At 53.7% G+C, this 24,097-nt stretch overlaps 1 protein-coding gene across 10 annotated transcripts in view; it reads left to right on the forward strand.

Moving 5' to 3' along the window:
• Positions 1 to 12,793, forward strand: part of ARHGAP27 (Rho GTPase activating protein 27) — a 39,156-nt gene extending 26,363 nt beyond the window's left edge. For 5 of the 10 annotated variants that reach the window (XM_034941624.3, XM_034941628.3, XM_034941626.3 and 2 more), the window contains 16 exons: positions 614 to 1,021; positions 1,592 to 1,774; positions 2,017 to 2,097; positions 2,170 to 2,253; positions 2,364 to 2,429; positions 2,602 to 2,669; positions 2,989 to 3,079; positions 3,880 to 3,984; positions 8,658 to 8,756; positions 9,681 to 9,792; positions 9,918 to 10,040; positions 10,123 to 10,221; positions 10,424 to 10,501; positions 10,591 to 10,725; positions 10,859 to 10,964; positions 11,068 to 12,793. In XM_034941624.3, the coding sequence (XP_034797515.1) occupies positions 614 to 1,021; positions 1,592 to 1,774; positions 2,017 to 2,097; positions 2,170 to 2,253; positions 2,364 to 2,429; positions 2,602 to 2,669; positions 2,989 to 3,079; positions 3,880 to 3,984; positions 8,658 to 8,756; positions 9,681 to 9,792; positions 9,918 to 10,040; positions 10,123 to 10,221; positions 10,424 to 10,501; positions 10,591 to 10,725; positions 10,859 to 10,964; positions 11,068 to 11,245 (2,016 nt within the window). In that variant the 3' untranslated portion in view covers positions 11,246 to 12,793. The remainder of the gene's footprint in view (positions 1 to 613; positions 1,022 to 1,591; positions 1,775 to 2,016; positions 2,098 to 2,169; positions 2,254 to 2,363; positions 2,430 to 2,601; positions 2,670 to 2,988; positions 3,080 to 3,879; positions 3,985 to 8,657; positions 8,757 to 9,680; positions 9,793 to 9,917; positions 10,041 to 10,122; positions 10,222 to 10,423; positions 10,502 to 10,590; positions 10,726 to 10,858; positions 10,965 to 11,067) is intronic. The other 5 variants (XM_055101448.2, XM_055101450.2, XM_055101447.2 and 2 more) reach the window with 3 other exon arrangements.
• The last annotated feature ends 11,304 nt before the right edge of the window (positions 12,794 to 24,097 follow it).

Below are 24,097 nucleotides of genomic sequence, written 5' to 3' on the forward strand. Positions count from 1 at the left end.
GGGTGACAGAGCTAGACCCCATCTCAAAAAAAAGAATGCAGCAGGGCCCTGAATGGGCACCATAAACAGGGGCACGCCCCAGACCACTTCTCAGTTCCTGCCCAACCTCTGACTTGCCTCTGTGAGTGCACAGTTGTGAGAACTGGGTTATCGATGTTTTATTATTATTGATAAATATAATTAATGTAAGTGACCCACCCGTCTGGGGCACTAAATACTTTACAAAGTACTTTCAAGAGCATTTCCTCATTCACTCTTCACTACAATTTCCGGAATGGACAGAGCAGACATTTTACACCCAGGAAACTGAGGCAGAGAGGTAGTGTGACTTTCTGAAGGTCGCCCAAGGGGCTAAAGCTCAAGAAGAGGCCACTTCTAACAGGCACTTCCCCTTTCAAGGAGTTTACGGCTTAGTGATGGTGTCACAGTGAGCAGAAGAACTTACGTGATTTTTAAAATGCTTTGTTGTACAAAATTTTGAGGCTGCAGAAAAGTTTAAAGAAAATAAAGCAAAAACAAATAAACCCCTATAATCGCACTGCCCAGAGGGGACCTCTGTTACCATTTTGGAAGGTTTCTGAAAACACAAAATTCCTCCTTTCTCCTCCCGCAGGTGGACGACCCACCGGAGCCCGTGTACGCGAACATAGAGAGGCAGCCCCGGGCCACTTCACCAGGCGCCGCTGCAGCCCCCCTTCCCAGCCCGGTGTGGGAGACGCACACGGACGCGGGCACCGGGCGCCCCTACTACTACAACCCAGACACGGGAGTTACCACCTGGGAGTCGCCCTTTGAGGCTGCCGAGGGTGCCGCCAGCCCAGCCACCTCCCCTGCCTCGGTGGACAGCCACGTGAGCCTTGAGACCGAGTGGGGCCAGTACTGGGATGAGGAGAGCCGCAGGGTGTTCTTCTACAACCCGCTGACGGGCGAGACGGCCTGGGAGGACGAGGCCGAGAACGAGCCCGAGGAGGAGTTGGAGATGCAGCCGGGCCTGAGCCCTGGCAGCCCAGGGGACCCGCGGGTGAGGGGCAGGGCCAGAGTGGGCGGTTCTACCTCTGAGCGCCTCTGATCCCGCCTCCTGCTCCCAGAGGCCCAGGGACACACGGGTGAGGGGGGTGGTGATAGGTGGGCGGGGCTACCTCTGAGAGCCTTTGACCCCTTCTCCTGCTCCCACAGACCCAGGGACCCCAGGGTGAAGGGCGGGGCTGGAGTGGGCGGGACTACCTCTGAGCGCCTTTGACCCCACCTCCTGCTCCCACAGACCTAAGGACCAGAGGGTGAGGGGTGGGGCAGGATGGGTGGGGCTACCTCTAAGCGCTTCTGACACCGCCTCCTGTTTCTGCAGACCCAGGGACCAGAAGGTGAGGGGCAGGGCTGGAGTGGGCGGGGCTACCTCTGACGCCTTCTGCTCCCACAGCCCCAGGGACCAGAGGGTGAGGTGCGGAGCTACCTCTGAGCGCTTCTGACCCCGCCTCCTGCTCCCACAGCCTCAGGGACCAGAAGGCAAGGGGGTGGGCCTGGTCCAAAACGGCAGGGCCAGCAGGCAGTACTGGCACTCAGAGCCTCTGACTCCACCTTCTGTTCCCCGCAGCCCCCCACTCCCGAGACGGACTACCCCGAGTCGCTGACCAGTTACCCCGAGGAGGACTATTCTCCCGTGGGCTCTTTCGGTGAGCCCGGCCCTACCTCTCCCTTGACCACACCCCCCGGCTGGTCTTGTCATGTCAGCCAGGACAAGCAGATGCTCTACACCAACCACTTCACCCAGGAGCAGGTAGGGGCAGGGGGCAGATGGACCCGGACAGCCTCAGAGTCCTCCCCACAACCTTCCTCACTAATAGGTCGCCTCAGTGCTCTAAACCGCAGCTCCCACACAGAGCCTAAACCAGCCAAACACAGTCACCTGCACCTGCCCCTCCAGACTCCCTGGTGCTGTCTTGGAACCTGGTTAGAGGGAAACTTTTCCTCCCCTCTCATAAGCTGGGCTGGAGGCCCTGACCATTCCTCTCCCCACAGTGGGTGAGGCTGGAGGACCCCCACGGGAAGCCATACTTCTACAATCCAGAGGACTCCTCTGTTCGATGGGAGCTGCCCCAGGTAACAACCTGGGGAAAGAGGGGTGTTGGGGAGAGAGGAAGAGATCACATACGACTGTGTCTTTCTCCCCAGGTCCCTATCCCTGCCCCTCGAAGCATCCATAAATCCAGCCAGGATGGTGACACCCCAGCCCAGGCCAGCCCTCCAGAGGAGAAGGTAGGGGAGGAGCAATTGAGGTCCTGGCAGGACCACCACAGAAGCAGTGGGGGGCTTCTGGAGTTCCTGGGAGGAGGGACTTGGTGGGATCTATCTGTCTTCCCCCATAGGTCCCAGCAGAGCTGGATGAGGTTGGGAGCTGGGAGGAAGTCTCTCCTGCCACAGCTGCTGTGAGGGTAGGCATCACCCCCTACCCCCAGCCAGGTGGTGGCGCTGGCGAGGAGGGTTCAGTGGAGACATGGGCCCAGACCATAGAGAGTGGCAGCTGAGCAGGTGACCAGCCTCTACTCCCCATAGCTCACCCCTTAACTACACACTCTTGCGCCTGCTCTCTCTTCTCTCTCTTAGACCAAGACCTTGGACAAGGCAGGGGTGCTCCATCGCACCAAGACGGCAGACAAGGGAAAGCGGCTCCGGTGAGAGCCCATCTACACTCAGGCCGGGGCAGGGTGGGCCTTGGTGACGATGTTCACTGAGCACGTCCTGTATGCCAGGCTCTTATTAATCCTCACAACAACTTCGTGAGTGGTCCTCTGTGGACCCTGAGACACTGTGAGATAAAGTGACTTGCTCAAGGTCCCTCGGCTGCTAGGTGTTAGAGTCGGGATTCCAGCCCTCATAATGGGGTGCCCTAGCCTGTGTTCCTAAGCTCTGACTTGTTCCTGGGGTAGGAGGGGCCCTCAGCCCAGGACCAAATCTAAGTCCTGCCACCCCCACTTCCCCACCCCCACCTAGGAAGAAGCACTGGAGTGCCTCCTGGACTGTGCTGGAGGGTGGCGTCCTGACATTCTTCAAGGACTCAAAGACCTCGGCTGCAGGCGGCCTGGTAAGGCCAGGCCCTCAGGGCAGGGACCATCCCATCTGCTTTTTTTTATTTTTATTTTTATTTTTTTTGAGACGGAGTCTCGCTCCGTCACCCAGGCTGGAGTGTAGTGGTGTAATCTCGGCTCACTGCAACCTCTGCCTCCTGAGTGCTCCTGCCTCAGCCTCTCGAGTAGCTAGGACTACAGGCATGTGCCACCATGTGCGGCTAATTTTTGTGTTTTTAGTAGAGATAGGGTTTTACTATGTTGGCCAGACCGGTCTTGGACTCTTGACCTCAGGTGATCTGCCCACCTCGACCTCCTCAAGTGCTGAGATTACAGGCGTGAGCCACTGTGCCCAGCCCCCATCTGCTCTATCTAATCTGGCTTGGAGATGACCAGGTCTGAGAGAGTGGTCCATGAGTGTCAGAGGAGCTGGGCCTTGGCAGGAAGGGGGTGATACTGGCAGATTCACTCCAAGACAAGTAGTTTTAGCCCACTGGAGATGGGGAACAGTCTTGAGGGTGGCCAGCTCCAGCCTGGAGGGCAGGGAGGCTGGGGGTGGGCACACCTGCTTGCAGGGATGCAGACTGCACTCCTTTCCTGTCCTCCCCTGGGTGGGTGGGCAGCAGTGGACATGCCAGCCAGCAGGCTCCATGGTTAAGAAGCATCAGGGTCTCTGGGTTCAGGAACACTTGGGGCTCTTTTCCCCAGAGTTGTTTCCTGGCCATGCCAGTGACCCCATCCTATTCCTAGGGTCAGAGTGCCACAGCAGACACGTCTGAACTGAGGGCTCCCTGTGACCTTCCTCCCTCTCCCACAGAGGCAGCCTTCCAAGTTTTCCACCCCTGAGTACACAGTGGAGCTGAGGGGGGCCACTCTCTCCTGGGCCCCCAAAGACAAATCCAGTAGGAAGAATGTGCTGGAGGTGAGTGGCGGGGTCGGGGAGAAGGAGGGAAGGGGCTTAGTGATGCCTGCCAGCCCTCTGACAACTATTGACCTGGAAATGACCTGGGGGTTTTTGACCCTTAATTCCCTATGAGCCAACACTGAGTGCAGCTTTTGGCTGTATTAATAGAGGTAGGAACCCAGAGCCAGAGAGGTGATATTGGTGCAGTTGTTGGCAGTGCTGTGGGACCCTTACTGTAGGCAAGCCCCAAGAAGGAGGACCTGGGAAGAATTGGGGCTACCATTCTCAGGTCTCAAGGCCAACGCTGCACCCCCGCCCCAGGGGACCTGTCCTTTGTTTCTAACATCACATATTCTGCAGTTCCCTCTCCAGGAGCTGAGTTAATAATAATCCTTGCCCTGGAGGGTGGTGAGGAGTAGGGCCTCCGGGAGAGGAAATTCTCATGACTAGAATGGCAGCCCTCGTCCCAGCCTGAGAGAGACAGGAGGCTCCCTGTCCCTGGCTGCTCACTGTGACAGGCCTGGTTGGGAAACCTCTTTCTCCCCAGGTCCCTTTCCCTGCCCCTGAGCCAGAGCCCCATTTCTGACTGGACCGCATCCCCAGTGAATAAACTGGGGCAGTGGAGAAGACTACCATGCTACCCCCGCAGGAAGGGAGAGAAGACCCAGAAAGGGTACTCCCAATGCCACACCCTTCACTGTCCATGTGTTGTCTTGTTTTTAAACTACTCTTACCCTGACCTCAGTCCCTAGAAGGTTTGAGGCAGATCACAACAGAAACACACGTGGTGAACTGTCAAATTAACTGAAAAGCCAGGACCATGAAAAACAAGTAAGAGATGGGACTCAAGATGGAGAGGAATTAGGGGGCAGATGATGTATGGGTGCTAAGGTGGTGGTTACTGAAGAAAATTTAGCTCCAACTTTCCTGCTAGGTGAGGTGAAAAGAGAAGGGCTATCAGGTGCATGTCTCTTTGTTGTTGAACAAATAATAAAACCCACCCAGATGTTGAGGGAATCAAAGCTTTTTCCTAACCCTTCACTCTTAAATTTCTTGTATGTAGCTCCATGAACATGGGATCTAGAAGCACATGCCAGGTACCCTGCAAAACAGCTCCAGGAAGGTTTAATTCAGGATCCGGGACTGCTTCAGGTAGCATCATTATGATGAAGGCCAAGAGCATGACCTCATGTCTAAGCTCAGAAAAAACAGTTCTGCAAGGAACCTGAGAGTGTAGTTTCCTGATTATTCACCAAGCTCCATTCAGTTCTAGAGCCAGGATATCTACAAAGCAAAGTTGGAAAACTGGTTTCATCTCATGAGCTACTCTGATGAGTAGGTCTGGAGTCTTGTGGGGTTTTGTTTTTGTTTTTATTTTTTTGTTTTTGTTTTTAGAGACAAGGTCTTGCTCTGTTGCCCAGGCTGAAGTGCAGTGGCACGGTCAGAGCTCACTGAAACCACAAGCCCCTGGGCTCAAGCGATCTTCCCACCTAAGGCTTCCGAGTAGCTAGGACTACAGGCGCGTTCCATCACATCTGGCTAATTTTAGTTTTTATAGAGATGGGGGCTCACTATGTTGCCCAGGCAGGTCCCAAACTCATGGCCTCAAGTGATCCTCCAGCCTTGGCCTCCCAAAGGGTTGAGATTACAGGTGTGAGCCACTGTGCCTAGCCTGGAGCCTTCTTGAGAAGAATTCTGAAGGCTTCTCTGGGCTTGGCAGGATAGAGTTCTGTGATCAACTAACAATATCTGCTATGGTGTTAAATTGAGGAGAGACATCACTATTATTATTATTATTATTATTATTATTATTATCCAGAGTCTCACTCTGTTGCCCAGGCTGAAGTGCAGTGGTGCAATCTTGGCTCACTGCAACCTCTGCCTCTCGGATTCAAGTGATTCTCCTGCCTCAGCGTCCCGAGTAGCTGGGACTACAGGCGCCTGCCACCATACTCGGCTAATTTTTTTGTATTTAGTAAAGACAGGGTTTTACCATGTTGGCCAGGATGGTCTCAATCTACTGGCCTCAGGTGATTTACCTGCCTTGGCCTCCCAAAGTGCTGGGATTACAGGTGTGAGCCACCATGCCCGGTCTGAGACATCACCTGTGCTAGTCATGTTTCTCCCCTGACTTTGAGGGATAGGTATGTCCTTCAAACAGTTCTCAATGAAGATCATCACTGATGGACTTTTGATGAAAGTTTCAGAATAGGGCTTTTTGAGTTGTCTTTGCTGGCAAGGACTGGAAGGCAGGTGCTGCTCAGGCCAGTGGGAAGGTGGGCAGGCCTGAATGGAAATCACAAGCCCCTGCCTCCTGGTTGACTGCTGGCCATCCTCCCTCCATGCAGGGCGGCCTGTAGGCAGCTCCAGGGTTTTCCTCAAGAGACAGCCCCAAATTTTATATCATTGAGGATGGATGGCTTTGTTGGGCCCAGGAAATTTTCACAGCAGGTCTTTCTAGTCACCCCGAGTTACAGAAAACTTCAGCAACAGTCCGCCAAAAGCTGCTAGCATTTGCCTGTGCAGTCAGCAGGATAAATGTTTTGTTTATTTGTTTGTTCTTAGAGATAGGGTCTTACTGTGTTGCCCAGGCTGGAGTGCAGTGGCTTGATCGTAGCTCACTGCAGCTTCCAACTCCTGGACTGAAGTGATGCTGTCACTTCAGCCTCCCGAGTAGCTGGAAGTACAGGTGCACACTAGCATGTCTGGCTAATTTTTAAAAATTTTTCTAGATATAGGGTCTCACTATATTGCCCAGGATTGAACTCCTGGTCTCAAGGACTCCTCCCACCTTGCCCTTCCAAAGCACTAGGATTATGGGCATGAGCCGTTGTGCCTGGCTGGGGGTGAATATTTTGTGAAATACATTGCTATGTAATGATACAGCTTTGCCCTCTATATGAAACTTGCAAATATGAACTGATTATGTTTTGAGAGAGCTGCCAAAAATCATGGCTGTTGTTTTAGAAGTGTTGTCAAGCCATTCTCTGGGATAATCTTGAGCAGGGCTCTTGTCTGCTTTGATTAGAGTGAGGCTGTGTTATCTGCCTCTTGAAGGTTCTCTGTCCTTTGCAGGGGAGGGCTAGGGGATGGGATATGCCATTTTCTTTTCTTTTCTTTTCTTTTCTTTTCTTTTCTTTTCTTTGAGACAGAGTGTTGCTCTGTTGCCCTGGCTGGAGTGCAGTGGCGCGATCTCGGCTCACTGCAATCTCTGCCTCCCGGGTTCAAGCGATTCTCCTGCCTCAGCCTCCCAAGTAGCTGGGACTACAGGTGCGTGCCACCAGGCCCAGCTAATTTTTTGCATTTTTAGTAGTGGCAGGGTTTCACTGTGTTAGCCAGAATGGTCTCCATCTCCTGACCTCATGATCCACCCGCCTCAGCCTCCCAAAGTGCTGGGATTACAGGCATGAGCCACTGCGCCCAGCCTCATTTCATTTTAAAAAGCGGTTTAAATAGTCTTCAAGTATAAGTTTAAAAGGACAGCAAAGATAGTCCATTCCAATTCTAGAAGTTGTGTCCTGGGGTCTGAGACAGTTTCTGTTGTCTCTGACTCTCGCTGAACCAAAAGGGCAGGGTTGGTGTGAGCTGTTGCCGCCAAACATTCACATTAACCTGGAACACTGGGTCCTCAGAGCCAGAGGCTGATAAGGAATCCAACTAAGATGCCATCCAACTCAGAAAGGGCTTTGAGCGTCAGTCCTATGGTGGCAAGTTTCCCTCTGGTGTTCTGTTTAATTTATGCTTCATGATGAAGCGGGCTAACGGAAGATGTGTTGCCCAGGCTGGAGTGTGGGAGGTGGTGGGGACTCCTGGCTGCAGAAGGTGGGACAACGTTTCTGAGTCCTCAGTGTGTGTATGGGGAGGGGCAAGGGGAGACCTTTCTTTCCCTGGGATCAGCCATGATCAGCTTTCAAATCCTCTCTCCCTATATTCACTGTTGCTTCTAGTAGACAGGGGTCTCAACACAGGAAGTTTCTGGGTTTTTGTTTTGTTTTGTTTTGTTTTGAGACGGAGTCTTGCTCTGTCGCCCAGGCTAAAGTGCAGTGGCATGATCTCGGCTCACGGTAACCTCCGCCTCCTGGGTTCAAGCAATTCTTCTGCCTCAGCCTCCCAAGTAGCTGGGATTACAGGAGCCCGCCACCATGCCTGGCTAATTTTTGTATTTTTAGTAGAGACGGGGTTTCACCATGTTGGCCAGGCTGGTCTCGAACTCCTGACCTCATGATCTGCCCGCCTCAGCCTCCCAAAGTGCTGGGATTACAGGTATGAGCCATCGTGCCTGGCCTCACATAGGAAGTTTCTTTCACTTAGTTTGCAGGCCAGTGCTCTGCATGAGGCCTGCCGTGTTCTGTGGCTTGCAGGGAGGCAGGATGGGGGAGGGAAAGTGTACCAGACAATTGAGCCATGCAGCTCTGTGCTCATCACTCACTAGCTGTGTGCCCATGAGGAAGCAGCTAAAACTTGCTGAGCCTCAGTTTGCTCATCTGTAACACAGAGATGCTGTCAGCCACTGCTTTACGTGAGGCAGAGATCCAAGACTTGACCTGGGGTGAGACCCTTGCTCCATTAAGCTCTGAGTGCCTGGGGTCAGGGACAGGTCACCTCTATCTCTGTACCTACCCCCAACTAGGGCCAACCCCCAGGGCAGACCCAGGGTACCAGAGATGACCCACTGACTTGTGTCCCTCCAGCTACGGAGCCGAGATGGCTCCGAGTACCTGATCCAGCACGACTCGGAGGCCATCATCAGCACCTGGCATAAGGCCATTGCTCAGGGCATCCAGGAGCTGGTAAGCAGAGCCCAGGGCCTCTAGGGGCAGTGGGGAGGGGGTGGCCATTATGAGTGGGGCCCTCTGCTCAGGCTCAGGGAGCTCTAAGGTACCAGTGGGTAATGCAAATGCAGTCCCCACTAATGGCTAGGATGGCAGGGTAGGCGGCTGAAGAAACTGCCTTCTGTAAGTCTGTGAATCCAGCCCTGGGGTTGGCCCTGCAGGAAGACTCTCCAGGTGAGGGTAGGGCACATTCTAAAGGAAGTTCCCATTTCACGGGAGGCAGAAGGCCAAATAAATACTCTGCAAGCCAACCAATGGCAGGCTGAAACTAGCAGATAAAATTTTAAAGGATTGATTTCAATAGTCGACTATTTTTTTAAGGCTCAAAACACCAATTGCATAAGTAGAGCTAGGACAGGGGCCCTCTGACAACTACTGACCTGGAAATGACCTGGGGCTTTTTGACCCTTAATTCCCTATGAGCCAACATTGAGTGAAGCTTTTGGCTGTATTAATAGAGGTAGGAATCCAGAGCCAGAGAGGTGATATTGGTGCAGTTGTTGGCAGTGCTCCGGCCACAGCTGGAGGTGCAGGCTCAGAACTGGGAGCCACGTATTGAGGAATGCTGACCCAGTTAGAGGAGCTGAGGAAAATAGAGAAAGAAGGCACCAGGTGGGTAGGAGTCCCCAGGATAGGAAGGGGTGTGGGAGAACAGGATGACTGTCTCTGCACCTTAAGGGCTCCATGCAGCTAAGGGAGGTGAATGTTCTCAGGCTCACTGGTGGAGCTAAGGAGAGTTAACCTGGTTAAGGGAAGAGAGGACTCTTCGCTGAGGGTCTCCAGGCCATGCCTGTTGGGAGTGCATTTCGGGTCCCTTGCCCCATCCTGGAAGGACCCGCAGCTGGCTCAAGGCCCCGCCTCTCTGAGGCTATGGGAATCCAGTCCGCAGAGCTGCCCCCAGAGGAGGAGAGCGAGAGCAGCAGAGTGGACTTCGGGTCGAGTGAGCGCTTGGGAAGCTGGCAGGAGAAAGAGGAGGACGCGCGACCGAATGCAGGTGTGCGCAAGGCAGGATGGGGTGGGGGCTCCAGGAGGCCTCTCCTGGAGAGTGACGGTTGCTGGGGCCTGCCTGGCCTGCCCTGGCGCTGCCTCCTGACTCAGTCCTGCCTTTCCCCGCGGCAGCCGCGCCCGCCCTGGGCCCCGTGGGCCTGGAGAGCGACTTGAGCAAGGTCCGGCACAAGCTCCGCAAGTTCCTCCAGAGGCGGCCCACACTGCAGTCGCTGCGGGAGAAGGGCTACATCAAAGGTACCCGAGGCCTGCGGGGGGCGGGGACCCGGGACCGGGACGGGGCGCAGGCTGGGCAGGAGCTGATGAGCCTCTGCCCTAGACCAGGTGTTCGGCTGCGCGCTGGCCGCGCTGTGTGAGCGCGAGAGGAGCCGGGTGCCACGCTTCGTGCAGCAGTGCATCCGCGCCGTCGAGGCCCGCGGTACGTGCGCTGCGGGGGTGAGGGCGGCAGGCATTGGGGTGCCCGCAGGCCTCCTGCCAGGACCGCAGGCTGGAGACCCCTGGATGGACGCAGGGTCCAGGGGGAAAGTACGGGAGGCCCCGAGTGGGAGTCATAGCAGGGACCCGTAGCCCCACCCTATCCCCATCCCTGAACCCGGGATCAGCGCCTCCCTCTGGCCCAGGGCTGGACATCGACGGGCTGTACCGCATCAGTGGAAACCTGGCCACCATCCAGAAGCTACGCTATAAGGTGGACCACGGTGAGGCCCGTCCCCAACCCCTGCCCCAGGGCCTGAAGGCGCAAGGGGTACTGATTTCCCTTCCGTCCTCCTCCCTTCCTCCGCCACAGATGAGCGCCTTGACCTGGATGACGGGCGCTGGGAGGACGTCCACGTTATCACCGGAGCCCTGAAGCTCTTCTTTCGGGAGCTGCCCGAGCCCCTCTTCCCCTTCTCGCACTTCCGCCAGTTCATTGCGGCCATCAGTGAGCACCTGGGGCAGGTGGGGCGGATGGGGTAGGGGCGTGGCGGGGCACCCCTTTAGCAGGCTCCCCTCGCCCAGCCGATACCCCCTACCTCCCGTTCCGACTCCCTCCCTCTAAACCTTCCCTCACCCAGAGTTGCAGGACCAGGCCCGGCGCAGCCGCTGTGTGCGTGACTTGGTGCGCTCGCTGCCCGCCCCCAACCACGACACTCTGCGGATGCTCTTCCAGCACCTCTGCCGGTGAGCCGGGCGGCCCGCGCGGGAAGGGGGAGGCAGGTCCCGGCTGAAGCCCCCAGCGCCTCCCCGCAGTTCGGAGCCCTGAACCCACCCACCCCTGCCACAGGGTGATCGAGCACGGCGAGCAGAACCGCATGTCGGTGCAGAGCGTGGCCATTGTGTTCGGGCCCACGCTGCTGCGGCCCGAGGTGGAAGAGACCAGCATGCCCATGACCATGGTGTTCCAGAACCAGGTGGTGGAGCTCATCCTGCAGCAGTGCGCGGACATCTTCCCGCCGCACTGACTGCTGGCCTGTGATTGGGGCGGCGGCCGCGGTCCTGCCACACAAGCTGGGCGGCGGAGGCCACGCAGCCGGGCCTTCTTCTCTCTGGGACCCTCCGCCAGCGCATAGCTGCAGGCCGGTGTGACTTCTGCACCCTCGGTTCTGAGGGTACGGTGACCCCTAGTGGGCAGTTTGCAAAATGTGATTCCTTCCTCCCAACTCCCCATCCCCCGTTCCCTTCCCGTCACGTCCTGTTTGGGGGTTAATTAGGTTTTTTCTCTGTTGCATCGCGCCTACTGTGCGTGTGCGATAGCGTGTGTGGGGGTGAGAGTTTGTTTTCTGGAATGGTAGGTGCTGGGAGGAGGAGTTTGATGGAGGGCTTCCTGGCTGCTTCTGGCCCTCACCTCGTGGAGGCCTTCACAGAGACCCTGTGGGCCCTGGCCCTGTGCTGGCACTGTGCCAGTCATGAAGCAGCTGTGATCACTTCCCCACTGTGGAAACAGGACTGACCCAGCCTTCAGCGTGGGCTGCTGAAGCTATCCTCCTCAGGCCTCAGGGATGACCTCCTGCCTGAGCCTCTCACAGGCTGGCTGTGGGCCAGTTTCATCTGCTTTCCTGTTGGGGGTCCCGGGCCTCTGCTGTCCCTGACCCACTGGTGTTCTGTGCAAGGCTTCTTCCCATTCACCAAGTGCACACCTTGCATCTGCCGCTCGGCATGCACCAGTTCCACACACCATCCCATTTTACAGACAAGGACGCTGAGGCCTGCAGCAGCAGTGTGACTTGCTCAAGGTCCAGTGAGTGACCTCATTCCCCAGAAAAGGCTCCTCCCACACCAGAGTACAGCCTGGGTAGGGGGAAAATCAGTTCTTTCAGCTACCACCCATCCAACCTTTGGGCCTATGCGAAAAGAAAGGAACTAAGCTGGGTGTGTTCTGTCTGGACCTGGGGAGGCCCCTGAAGGCAAAGAGGGAAACTGTCCCAGCTGTTCTGTCCTAGGGGAGGGGGACATAGCCCTAGCAGGAGCTCCCAGCCCCTCTTGGCACTCTGACACACAAGTACGCCCATCTGGGGCCCGCTTTGCCATGAAGAGCTGGGCAGGCCTGCAGGGTGTGGGGAAGGAGGACACAACCTCAAGAAAGGAAGCGTGAACCCCAGGGAACAGCGGGTCCCTTCCCTCCTCAGACACAAGCCACCTCAGCCTGTGGCTCTTGGCCCCCAGCCCCACCAACCCACCTGTTCATTTATTCAACAGACAATGACAGCTGATATTTATTGGACATTTGCACCATGCCAAGCATTCGGCTTGGATTATCCCATTTGTTTCTCACAGCCGGTATTTATTGTCTGCTCTTCTGTGCCAGGTGCTGTGCTCTGGGCAGGGGCACTGCATGGGCTGCCTGCCCTGGTGGAGCTTGTGGTCTGATGGGTGAGGCTGACCCAAGCCCACCCCATTGCCAACAGGGCCAGGGCAAGAGTACACACAGGGGCCTCATACCATATGTCTAAATATTTAAAAGTTATCAATCAAGCTAACAACTGTTAAATAAAATATGTTCTATTCTCCTACTTTGACAAATGTGTCTTGATAATGATCTGGAAGGCCAGGTTCTAATTTAAACTTCTTTGACTTTTCCAAGTTCCATGCTCAAATGTGGTGGCCGGAGAAGGGCAGGCCCTGGGCTCAGCCTTCCCTCTCATCTTCCCTCCCCACAGAGCCCTCCTCCCCCAAGCAGAGGCTCACGGGCACATATGTGGACATCGTAGTCCATGTGTGCAAACTGCCCATACCCCCTGCAGCCAGCTGCCACTTGGCTACCCCACTGGTGACGTAGTCCACCCTTGAGGGAATGGGCTTGGAGCTATTTGGGCAGGGCATGCTGGGGCCCCATGTATCAGAAGCATGTTCTAAAGGGCAGGTCCAGGCTTCAAGAGGGCTCCCCAGATTCCTCATCCTGTGGGGAGAGCCACAGACACAGGAGCCTTCTCCTGCAAGAGGACCCATGGCAGGGACCCCTCTCATTTGAGTCCAAGGGTGAAACTAGATAGACAGTAAGCAGATAATTACTTGGTTATCACATTTGTACAAGAGCTAGCAGAAGTGTAGAGTGCTCGGAAGGTGTGTCATGGGGTGTGAATGTTGCCCAGGGACCTGAGATGCTTCTGCAGAAGCCACATTTGAGAAGCAGTAAAGAATGAAGAGGAGTCGAGCAGGGGAGGGGTTAAGGGAAGGGTGCTAGTCAGTGGGAGTGGCATGTGTAAAGGCTCTGGGGCAGGAACGCTTGTGGGGAGACCAAAATCTGAGAGAAGACCATTGTAACTGGAGCCCAGAAAACCAGGGAGCATGGGTATGAGGTGAGGCTGGAGAGCTGTAAGGGACAGAGCATGTGGGGCCTTAAGGCCAAGGACATTGGGTCCCCAAGACAAGGAGCTGAAAGGCAGGGAGATCTTGGAAAGGTGTCTGCTCACCATCTCCTTCACCACCCCAGGCTTCTGACCCTGCCAAGGCCTCAGTGGGCAAATAATACAGCAGCAGGCAGAGAGGTCCTAGAATTATCACATTTTTGTCATGAAGGGGAGCTTCAGAAATCACCTACCACCAATGAGGAAACCTCTAGAGAGAACATCGTAAGTCACCTGCAGCCACATGGCAGGTTGGTGGCAGAACCTGGCCCAGAGCTTCATTTGCACAGTCTAGGGACCTACCGTGCCCCTCACCAGAAGTCCGAGGCTCAGTCATACGTCCCCAGCCCTGAGCACATGCATGGTGAGCACTGTAGGTGTGCGTCGAATAGGTTTGGAACGAATTGGATTGTTCTGAAACACAAAGAATGTAGAAGTGGTGTCTTCCCTCTTGAAGCTCCGTCTGGATGGGGAGAGCTATAAAAAGGAGCGACAGTGGCACAGCTGATAAGGGCTGCCACGGGGATCTCTCCCCAAGCCCACTGCCTCTCAGCAGATGCCCTTAAGTCCTCCTGCAGCCTATAGTCTGCCCCTGAAGCTACTCTCAGAAAGGCCATGGTGCCCACTTGGTTGCTAAGTCTGGGGACGTGCCCAATCCTGTGCAAGTAAACACATGGACTGTCTTGTCCTTCTTGAGACATGGACTGTCTGTTCCTTTGCCTGCAGCAACATGGGGTTTCCTTTTTCTTTTTCTTTTTTTTTTTTGTTTGAGACAAGGTCTCACTCTGTTGCCCAGGCTGGAGTGCAGTGGTGCGATCATAGCTCACTGCAGCCTCAACCTCCCAGGCTCAAACCATCCTCTTGCCTCAGCCTCTCAAGCAGCTGAAACCACAGGCACACACCACCATGCCTGACTTTTTGTAGAGATGGGATCTCACTGTGTTACTCAGGCTGGTCTCAAACTCCTGGCCTCCAGTGATCCTCCTGCCTCAGCCTCCCAAAGCACTGAGATTACAGTATGAGTCACTGTGCCTGGCTTACATGAGTCTTCTCTACCACTCCACCCCTCCCTTCTCAGCTCCCTGTGTGCTCTGCTTGCCCTATACATGGTGATGCCCCCACTCCCAGATTGTGCCCTTGGCCCGCTGCTCTCTCCCTTCCACCATCCGTCATCCATTCCACCCTGCAGACTCAGCCACCAAGCCTGCACTGGTGTCACCCAAATCTCTAGCACCAGCTTGGAGTGCTCTCTCGCGAGTCATGTGCAGAATCTACCTGCTCAGGAGACACTTCCATGTGGATAGCTGCCAGACACCCAAAGTGCAACCCATCTGCAACAAAGCTCAAACCACCCCTGCTCCCTGTCTCTGAGCATGGCAGCCGCAGTCCCCAGAGTCCCAATCTTCTACTCCTAAATATGTCCCATCCTCCATCAGTCTCCCTCATCTGGGTGATCACAGCAGCCTCTGAATGGGTGCTCTCCTCCCCATTTAATCCTCCACCCAGCAGCCACCCCTCCCACCTATGCATACCAGCTGTGCCCACGCTGCCCCGGGACACTCCAGGCTGCTTCTTGCCTCGATACTTTTGGGCCAACAGTCTTCCTGCCTCCTTCCCTTTCCCCTGGCCAGTTCCTCCTCCTCCTCCACCAAGCCTCAGCTCACACCTGCCCCCTACACCCTCCTCAGATCTCACGCGTGTGTCTCTCTCATCACACTTAGCTCACTGGATATGACTGTGCTTCCGTGGCCAGGCCTTCCCACTGGGCTGTGGGCTCACAGAAGTTTGCAAGTTTCATCCAGGTCATAGCCTGCATCATTACCTCATTCCTTTTTATTGTATTTATTGTATTTATTTATTTATTTATTTTTGAGACAGAGTCTCACTCTGTCACCCAGGCTGGAGTGCAGTGGTGCAATCTTAGTTCACTGCAACCTCCACCTCCCAAGCTCAAGCAATCTTTCCATCTCAGCCTCCCAAGTAGCTGGGACTATAGGCGTGTACCACCACACTTAACTTTTGTATTGTTTGTAGAGACAAGGTCTTACCATGTTGCCCAGGCTGGTCCCGTACTGCTGAGCGCAAACAATCCTCCGGCCTCTGCCTCTCAAAGTGCTGAGATTAGAGGCGTGAGCCACCACACCTGGCCCTCATTCTTTTTTATTGTCAAATAACGTTCCATTGTATGGATATATCACATTTTGTTTATCCATGTGTCAATTGATGGACATTTGGGTTGTTTCCACTTTTTTTTTTTTTTTTTCCTGAGACAGAGTCTCACTCTGTCTCCCAGGCTGAAGTGCAGTGGCATGATCTTGGCTCACTGCAACCTCCACCTACCAGGTTCAAGCAATTATCTGCCTCAGCCTCCCGAGTAGCTGGGATTACAGGTGCCCACCACCACGCCCGACTAATTTTTTTTTTTTTTTTTTTGTATTTTTAGTATTGACGGGGTTTCACCATCTTGGCCAGGCTGGTCTTGAACTCCTGACTCCGTGATCCACCTGCCTTGGCCTTCCAAAGTGCTGGGATTACAGATGTGAGCCACTGCACCCAGCTGGGTTTTTTCCACTTTTTGGCTAATATGAATAATGCTGCCATGAACACTCACGTACAAGTTTTTCTGTGGACATATCATTTCGGTCAGCTAGGGCTACCATAACAAAATACCATAGACTGGGTGGCTAAAACAACAGAAGATTTATTTCTCACATTTTTGGAGGCTGGAAGTTCGAGTAAGGGGCCGGTACAGTCAGGTTCTGATAAGGGCTCTCTTCCCGGCTTGCAGACAGCCACCTTCTCACTATGTCCTTATGTGGCACAAAGAGAGCGAGCTCCAGTCACTTCCATTTATTACAAGGACACTAATCTCACCTTTATGGTCTCACATGAACCTAATCACCTGCCAAAGGCCCCACCTCGATACTATCACATTGAGGGTTAGGGCTTCAACATATTAATGGGGTGGGAGGCACAAACACTCAGTCTATGACTCATGTTTTATTAATTATTTTCCAGGAGTTTGCTGGATTAAATTGCTGGAATAAAAGGTAACTCTACCTTTAACCTTTTGAAGAACCATCAAATTGTTTTCTATAGCTGCACAATCTCCCACCAGCTGTGTTTGAGGGTTTCTGTTCCTTCTCGCCTTCTGCAACAATTGTTTTGGGTCTTCATTCCCTCCAACCCCTGGCCCTCCCGGCCTTCCCTCTCTCAACAGGTGACCCACCTCCACCTCCCGGAATGGTGGACACACTTAACATCCCACCACAAAGCTCAGCCCTCCCTCACCACGGCCTCGCTGGCCTCCTTTCCTCGGTACCTCAGAGCAGACATTTCTCCCGGGTACAGCTCATCTGTTTTTTCAGGAAATATCCATGATCACTGGCCCCTCTTCTTGCTATTTAGCTGCTGTCTCAGGTTGAATGTCCCAGGAAACAGAGACGTTGGCAGGGGGCTTGCTCGGCGTGATCTCGGGACCAATGCCTGAGGGGTGGAGCCAGCAGGAGTGGCTGAGGGAGAAGCTGAGCTGGGGCGCAGCCCCATCTAAGGCCTCAGCCACCCCATGGGAAGCCCTGGAGCTGGGACAGCCTCAGTCTTGTGTCCCATTATGGCCAGGGGGCCAGGCCACTGGATATGGGCTGCCTTGTAAGGTGGGAGAAGGGAGGGCATGGATTTGGGCAGAGCAGCTCTCTTCAGTCCAGGACACATCCTGGAGAGAGGCTCAGATGAGTGCTATTGGCTGCTGACCCTCCCTGTCCTTTGGGAAATCCTCGCTCAGTCCTGGAGGAGGGCATCTGAGCAGCACCCATGGTATCCACTGCATCTACTGGCCACTTCCCCTTGCCACGGGAACATGCTGAAGTGCCTCTCTCTGAAACCCCCCACAACCCCACGTCTCTCTGCAGCTGCCACCATCCTCCTCCTCCTCCTCCCCTTTGCAGCCAAACTTCTCAGAAGTCATCTACACTCACGGTATCCATCCGCTTCTCTTGTTCGCTTCTCAACCCCACCCCCCGCCCACATCGCACCACTGAGTTTCTTCCCCTAAACTCACTGATGATTTCCCATTGATAGCTGCTGGATATTTGGGGATCTGTGTATTAATTGCCTTTTTAGTGGCACCCTATCCTCTGCTGACCACCCCATTCTTGGAAATGTTCCCTTTCTCTTGGCTTGCACATTCCCCTCATTTTCCTCCCACCTTGGGCCATGTGTCTCATTCTCGGCTGCACAGCCAGTACAAGCAGAGTCCTTGGGGTCCACCCCTCCTCTACTGTCCTCCCTCCCTGGATGAGACTGTCTACACCCACAGCATCAGCGACTCACTGATCCATAGTACCTGGCCTGACTGCTCTCTAAGCTCCCAATCCTGGTGTCCTCTGACAACCTGACATCTGCTCTGGGACGGTCCTCAGCCCAAGACTGGATTTGTGATTTTCCCCAGACCTTGTACTCCTCCAGGGTTTTACCTGTCCCAGGCAAAGGCTCCATCATCCCCCGAGTCAGGTGAGCCAGAAACCTGGGAATGTGGCCTGCTCCCTCCATCTCATCTGTCTCTCCTCCCTCCATGCCCAATCTGTGTCTGTTAGTCCTTCCTGTCTGATCCACCCCTCTCCATCACTAGGGCACCTTCCTGGTCTAAGGGGTTAATATCTCCGGCCTGGACCCTGCAGCAGCTCCCAGCCCCCTTCCCCATCCCGCGTCCTCATTGCCCCCACTGCATCCAGCCTCATTTCAAAATACATGTCTGATTAAATTATCACCCTGCCTAAAAACCTTTCCTCTCATCTAAGGAAAAGACCAAGCTTCAGCATGGCCTGCCTTCTCTCGTGAACCAGTGTGAGGCAGTGGCTCAGAGCATGGGCTCTGGAGTCAGGCTCCCTGGATTCAAATGTGAGCTCCACATTGCCCTTGCCAGATGGTTCTGGATAACTGACTCATTCCTTTGTGCCCCAGTTTTTTCACCTGGAGAATGGGGATGCAATAGCAGCAGGTGGTTGTGAAGATGCCATGAGACGATACTCACAAGGCTCTGAGAACACAGTCTGGCTGCAGTGAACACTTGCTGGGTCCTGTGCCTTACATGCTCTTTGGTTTCTGGACTGCAGCTACACTGGCCTCCCATCGATTTCACAAATGTTTCACACTCCCTTCTGCCCCAGGACCTTTGCATGTGCTGTGTTCTCTTTGTAGTTCTCTTCTCCCTTTACTTAGTCATCTTTTAGCACTGTGCTCAGGTAACTTCCTTGGGCAGCTCCTTCCAATGCCCAGCTAGGTCAGCGTTGTTTGTTACACACCATCAAAGACCCATATGCTTCTCTTATCTAAATTTGTCATTTTACACTCATATATCATGATTGTTTATTGCTGTCTGGATCTCCCCACCATGATACTATAAGCCCAGAATGGTGGGGACTCTGTCGTTGCTCACCATCGTATGCACAGTGCCTGGCACATAAAAGGTGTTTAAGAGGCCAGGTGCAGTGGCTCAGGCCTATAATCCCAGCACTTTGGGAGGCCGAGGCAGGCGGATCACGAGGTCAGGAGATCGAGACCATCCTGGCTAACACGGTGAAACCCTGTCTCTACTAAAAATACAAAAAATTAGCTGGGCATGGTGGCAGGCGCCTGTAGTTCTAGCTACTCGGGAGGCTGAGGCAGGAGAATGGCGTGAACCCAGGAGGTGGAGCTTGCAGTGAGCCGAGATCGCACCACTGCACTCCAGCCTGGGTGGCAGAGCAAGACTCCGTCAAAAAAAAAAAAAAAAGGTGTTTAAAAGATACCCATTAATGAGCTGATACATGAAAAGGAAGACAGCTGGAGTTCAATCCCTAGCTCTGCCATTTCCTATAAAGTGATCTTGGGCAAGTGGTTCACTTCAGTGTGCTCATCTGTAAAGTTAGGAATTCACGCCTACCTCAGAAACTTCTCACCATTATAAAATGACATGTGCAACACGTACGGCCCAGCACCTGGTGGTGGAACATTTGCACCTAAGTCTTGATAGTCTTTGTTCCTCAGGCCCAAGGATAGTCCTGGGTCCTGGGGTGAGACAGCCTCTGTGGTGGGACAAGACGTGGAAGGGCTGTAGAGGAGCCCCTGGGGTGCAGCCAGATCGCCTGGTGGACAGTAGAGCACATTGAGCCGGTGACTCTTTGGTTTTCAGAGCACTGGAGCCGTCCTTTTTCAAGTCTTCAGTCCAGCAGTGTTGTAGGGAAAGGTACTTTTGTCTGGCTTGGGCAAGAGCATCAGAAGCAGATGACTGTCTCCTCAGGCCAGTACAGGAGGGGACCCACTGGTATCAACAAGAGAGGCCCTGCCGGGTAGAACTGGAGCTGTGAGTGAGGTACAGCCCCCTGTGTCCTCCAAGAGTGGATATTCTTGTTTCATTGCCAGTCTCAGAGCAGGGCTTGGTATATTAAGAGAGATGGCAAATGTCATTCCAGAAGAAAGGGCCAGCCCATGAAGGGCTCTGTGCCCTGCTGGGAGAATGGACTTCATCCTTTATGGCCCAATGGGTGCCACTAGGTGATGACCAGGTGGACAATATGGCCAGGGATGCTTTTCCCTTTTTATAAACTTTTTATTTTGAAAGAATTATTGACTTACAAGAAGTTACATAAATAGTACAGACAGGCCTGGTGCAGCCAGCACCTGGCTTCCCCTGGTGGTGCCGTCTTACGTAACCATTGTGCCTTATCAAAACCAGGAAAGCGATGTAACTAACTATAGACCTTGCTTGATTTCACCATTCTTTGCATGCACTCATTTTTGTTTGTCTTTGTGTATAATTCCATGACATCTTATCACATGCATAGATTCATGTATAGCCAGCACTGCAGCAACCAAGATACAGAATGTTCCATCATCTCAAAAGAAACTCCTTATGCTTCCCTTTCCACTGACATCCTCCCGCTCCTTCCCTAATCCCTGGCAACCTTGTCTTTATCCATCTCTATAATTTGCTTCTTTTGAGAATGTTAATGGATGGAAATATACAGTATGCAACCTTGCAAGGCTGGCTTTTTGCACTCTGCATAATGCCCTTAGGATCCATTCAAGTCATTGTTGGGTATCAATAGTTCATTACTTGTTACTCCTGAGTGGTATCCTACAAATATGCTTTTAAAGAGATTTTCCCAGCTGTGGCTGAAGGAGGGAGGGAGGGGACCAATTAGGAAGCTGCTGGTGTTCAAGGAAATATGACAAGACTTCCATCCTGGCCCAGGCCCCACACCACCTCTCTGCAGCCTGAAATTGGCCCTAGAAGTGTTCAGGCTGGACCTCACTTCAGACAGGGTTGAAGCATGAGGGCTTGGAAGTCTTGAAGCTGAACTGCCAGTAGGGGGCGCCAGAGGCCTTTTGCCCAAGGGGCGATTCCGAGGCGGGAACAGCAGGGAGTGTTAGAGGGAGTTTTGGGCTGCTATGCGTGGGGCCAAGAGAATCCTGAAGGCTTCGCCCTCTCTTGACCCCAGCCCCCATGTTTCCGGCCAATCCTGAGCTTCGAGGCTGGGGGATGAGGCTGATGACATGTAGTCGAGGAGAAGGTGAGGCGAGGCTTGGACCAGGAAGAGGCGGTCTGGGGTCAGGCAGAGGGAGGTCCCTGTGGGCCTGGGGTTCCCCATCAGGGGGCGGATCTGGGCTCAGGCCACCGGGCCGGGCATTGGCACCTCTGCCTCGCCCATCCTTCCCATCCTCAGCAACCAAGGATTCTCCCAAGAGAATCCCTCTCCTAAGAGAAGTCTCCCCAGACCCTGGAGCGTGTGCTAGCCCCTCTTTGCTCCCACGCTCTATACCTGGCTCTTGCCTCCCTGCAAGATGCCTTTCCAGATGCCCCACCGCCCCCCACTCAGTGCCTTACCCAGCATGCTGTGGGCTGCGTGGATCCTGCACTTGTGCAGGGCGCAGAGTGGGTGCTTACTGAGCTCTGGCACCTGCTAAGTGCTGAGGAGCCAGGAAGAGGTGCCCTGTCCCCAGTATCCCAGGGGCCTTGGCATTCAGCCGCCTCTGACTCGTGTCTGCTTGGTGGAACATTCCTGAGCAGCAGGTACTCTCCTCAAAACCCGCACGGGTCCTCCATGCCCTTCAGAGCTCAGCTCGCTCTCCCTGTGCGATCTTTGCCCCATCCTCGGCTCCTTGTCCTCTGGCTGACTCTCTCCGCTCTCACGCCAATGCCCAGCCTCCCGGGATGTCTCTGCTGTCCGTGCAAGCCCTGTGGGTCTCGCCGCCACGCCCTCGCCCCCATTCTCTGCCTCCGGCCCCACCACCACGAAGCCTTCCCCAGGGCCTTGCACATATCAGGCTTAAAAAATGTGAGCCCCCATCCTCTGTGCCCCCACAATGCATGGGCATGTGGACTTCATAATAGAATCTCCTTCATGTGGCCTGGTCTCGTCACTGGCACACAACACACCTGTCACCTCCAGAGGCTTCTCATTCATTTCTGATCACCCAGAGCCTGGCACACAGAAGGGGTCAAGTGAAGTTAGATTGAATAAATGCATGAATGTGCCAGTTGTCATATCTTTGAAGCCTCCTCCTGTGACTGATTGCCCCTCTGATTGCTCCTTGGTGGTTTTCCTTGTGGGCACTCGTTCCCCTGTGGCCTGTAGATGCTGGCAGGCCGCCCTCTCCTCTGCTCAGCTCACTCTGCCCTAGGCAAGCTCACCCATCCAGCCAGCTGTAACTGCTGCCCTTCTGCTGCCAGGCCCCAAATCCATTCCACAGCCTGGAGCCCTGAGCCCCAGGCATATCTCCCACCACGTCCTCTTTATTTGCTTGTCTTTATCTGTCCTTCCCCCTGTCTGTCTTTCCCACAAACGTTAAGCTCCATTACAGCAGGAATTTTGTCTGTCTGATGGACAGCTGCATGCCTGGTGCCAGCACATGTTCGGTAAATATGAATGAATGAATGAACGAATGAATGAATGAATGAATCTCCCTCTGAGGTCCTGTAAACACTTCCAATTCAACGTATCCCAGATTGATTTTGTCATCTCCTCTCTCCCCATAATTTCCTTCTCCTGTCTTTGCTACCTCTCTCCTCCCAGTCCCCCAGTTTAGAAATCCCAGTGTTGGCTGGGCACGGTGGCTCACGCCTGTAATCCCAGCACTTTGGGAGGCCGAGGCAGGTGGATCATGAGGTCAGGAGATCGAGACCATCCTGGCTAACACGATGAAACCCCGTCTCTACTAAAAATACAAAAAATTAGCCGGGAGTGGTGGCGGGCGCCTGTAGTCCCAGCTACTCAGGAGGTTGAGGCAGGAGAATGGTGTGAACCTGGGAGGTGGAGCTTGCAGTGAGCGGAGATCGTGCCACTGCACTCCAGCCTGGGTGACAGAGTGAGACTCCAACTCAAAAAAAAAAAAAAAAAAGAAATCCCAGTGTCACTTAACACATCAACCCATCAACCAGTCACTGCTTTCCCAGATTCTACCTCCAATCTTTCCCACCCCACCCCACCCCAGCCCCTGGCTCACTCCTGGCTTAGACCCTCCCCGTTTGCCACCTGGATCTCCTCAACTGCTCCTCCCTCGGGCTCCCCTCCTCCGCCTTTGCTTCTGTGCTCATTGCCACTTGATTTCTCTAAAACACCACTCTTATTATGTCAACCCCTGCTTAACAACCTCATTGCATCCATGTCCCATACAGTTGTGTTTCCCTAAGTGGAAGACTCACAAAGTGAGTGGCATATGGCATGATTCTAGGAGGTTCAAGGACCCCCATACCATGTACCAAAGGTGCACTGCAGTGATCTTTAGTAGTTGCAAAATGAGGAACTTGTTTCTTCTCTAACTCTGTCCAGCCTTTTGAGTACACCAAGGAGAGTCTCCCTGTTATCCTTCACATCTGTTTTTCTCTTGCTAATCTCTCGTTTTTGCAGGGAACAGGATCCCAGCCACAGCCACCAGCAGCAAGATATCAAGCTAGAATGGAAAGATAACATGGTCTTTATTTATTTTACAGTTACCTACTATATGTGACATGTGATATTGGGTCTTTAGTTATGGTAGTAATGTTCCATAAAATAAATTTATTTGGGAGACAATATTGCAAATTGCATATCTATCAAAGAAATAACATCCCAAATATATCAAGAACTCTTGGCGGGGTGCGGTGGCTCAGCACTTTGGGAGGCTGAGGCTGATGGATCACTTGAGGCCAGGAGTTCGAGACTAGGCTGGCCAACATGGCAAAACCTGTCTCTACTAAAAATGCAAAAATTAGCTGGGCATGGTGGTGTATGCCTGTAATTCCAGCTACTCAGGAAGCTGAGGCACGAGAATCACTTGAGCCCAGGAGGCGAAGGTTGCAGTGAGCCAAGATTGCACCACCGTACTCCAGCCTGGGTGACAGAGTGAAACCCTGTCTCAAAAAAAAAAAAAAAAAAAAAACTCTTACTTATCAATTTAAAAAATCAATAGAAATAAAAATGGGCAAAGGCCTTAAAACTTAACAAAAGAGGA

Source organism: Pan paniscus, chromosome 19 (assembly GCF_029289425.2).
Source record: "Pan paniscus chromosome 19, NHGRI_mPanPan1-v2.0_pri, whole genome shotgun sequence".
NCBI classification, from domain to species: Eukaryota; Metazoa; Chordata; class Mammalia; order Primates; family Hominidae; genus Pan; species Pan paniscus.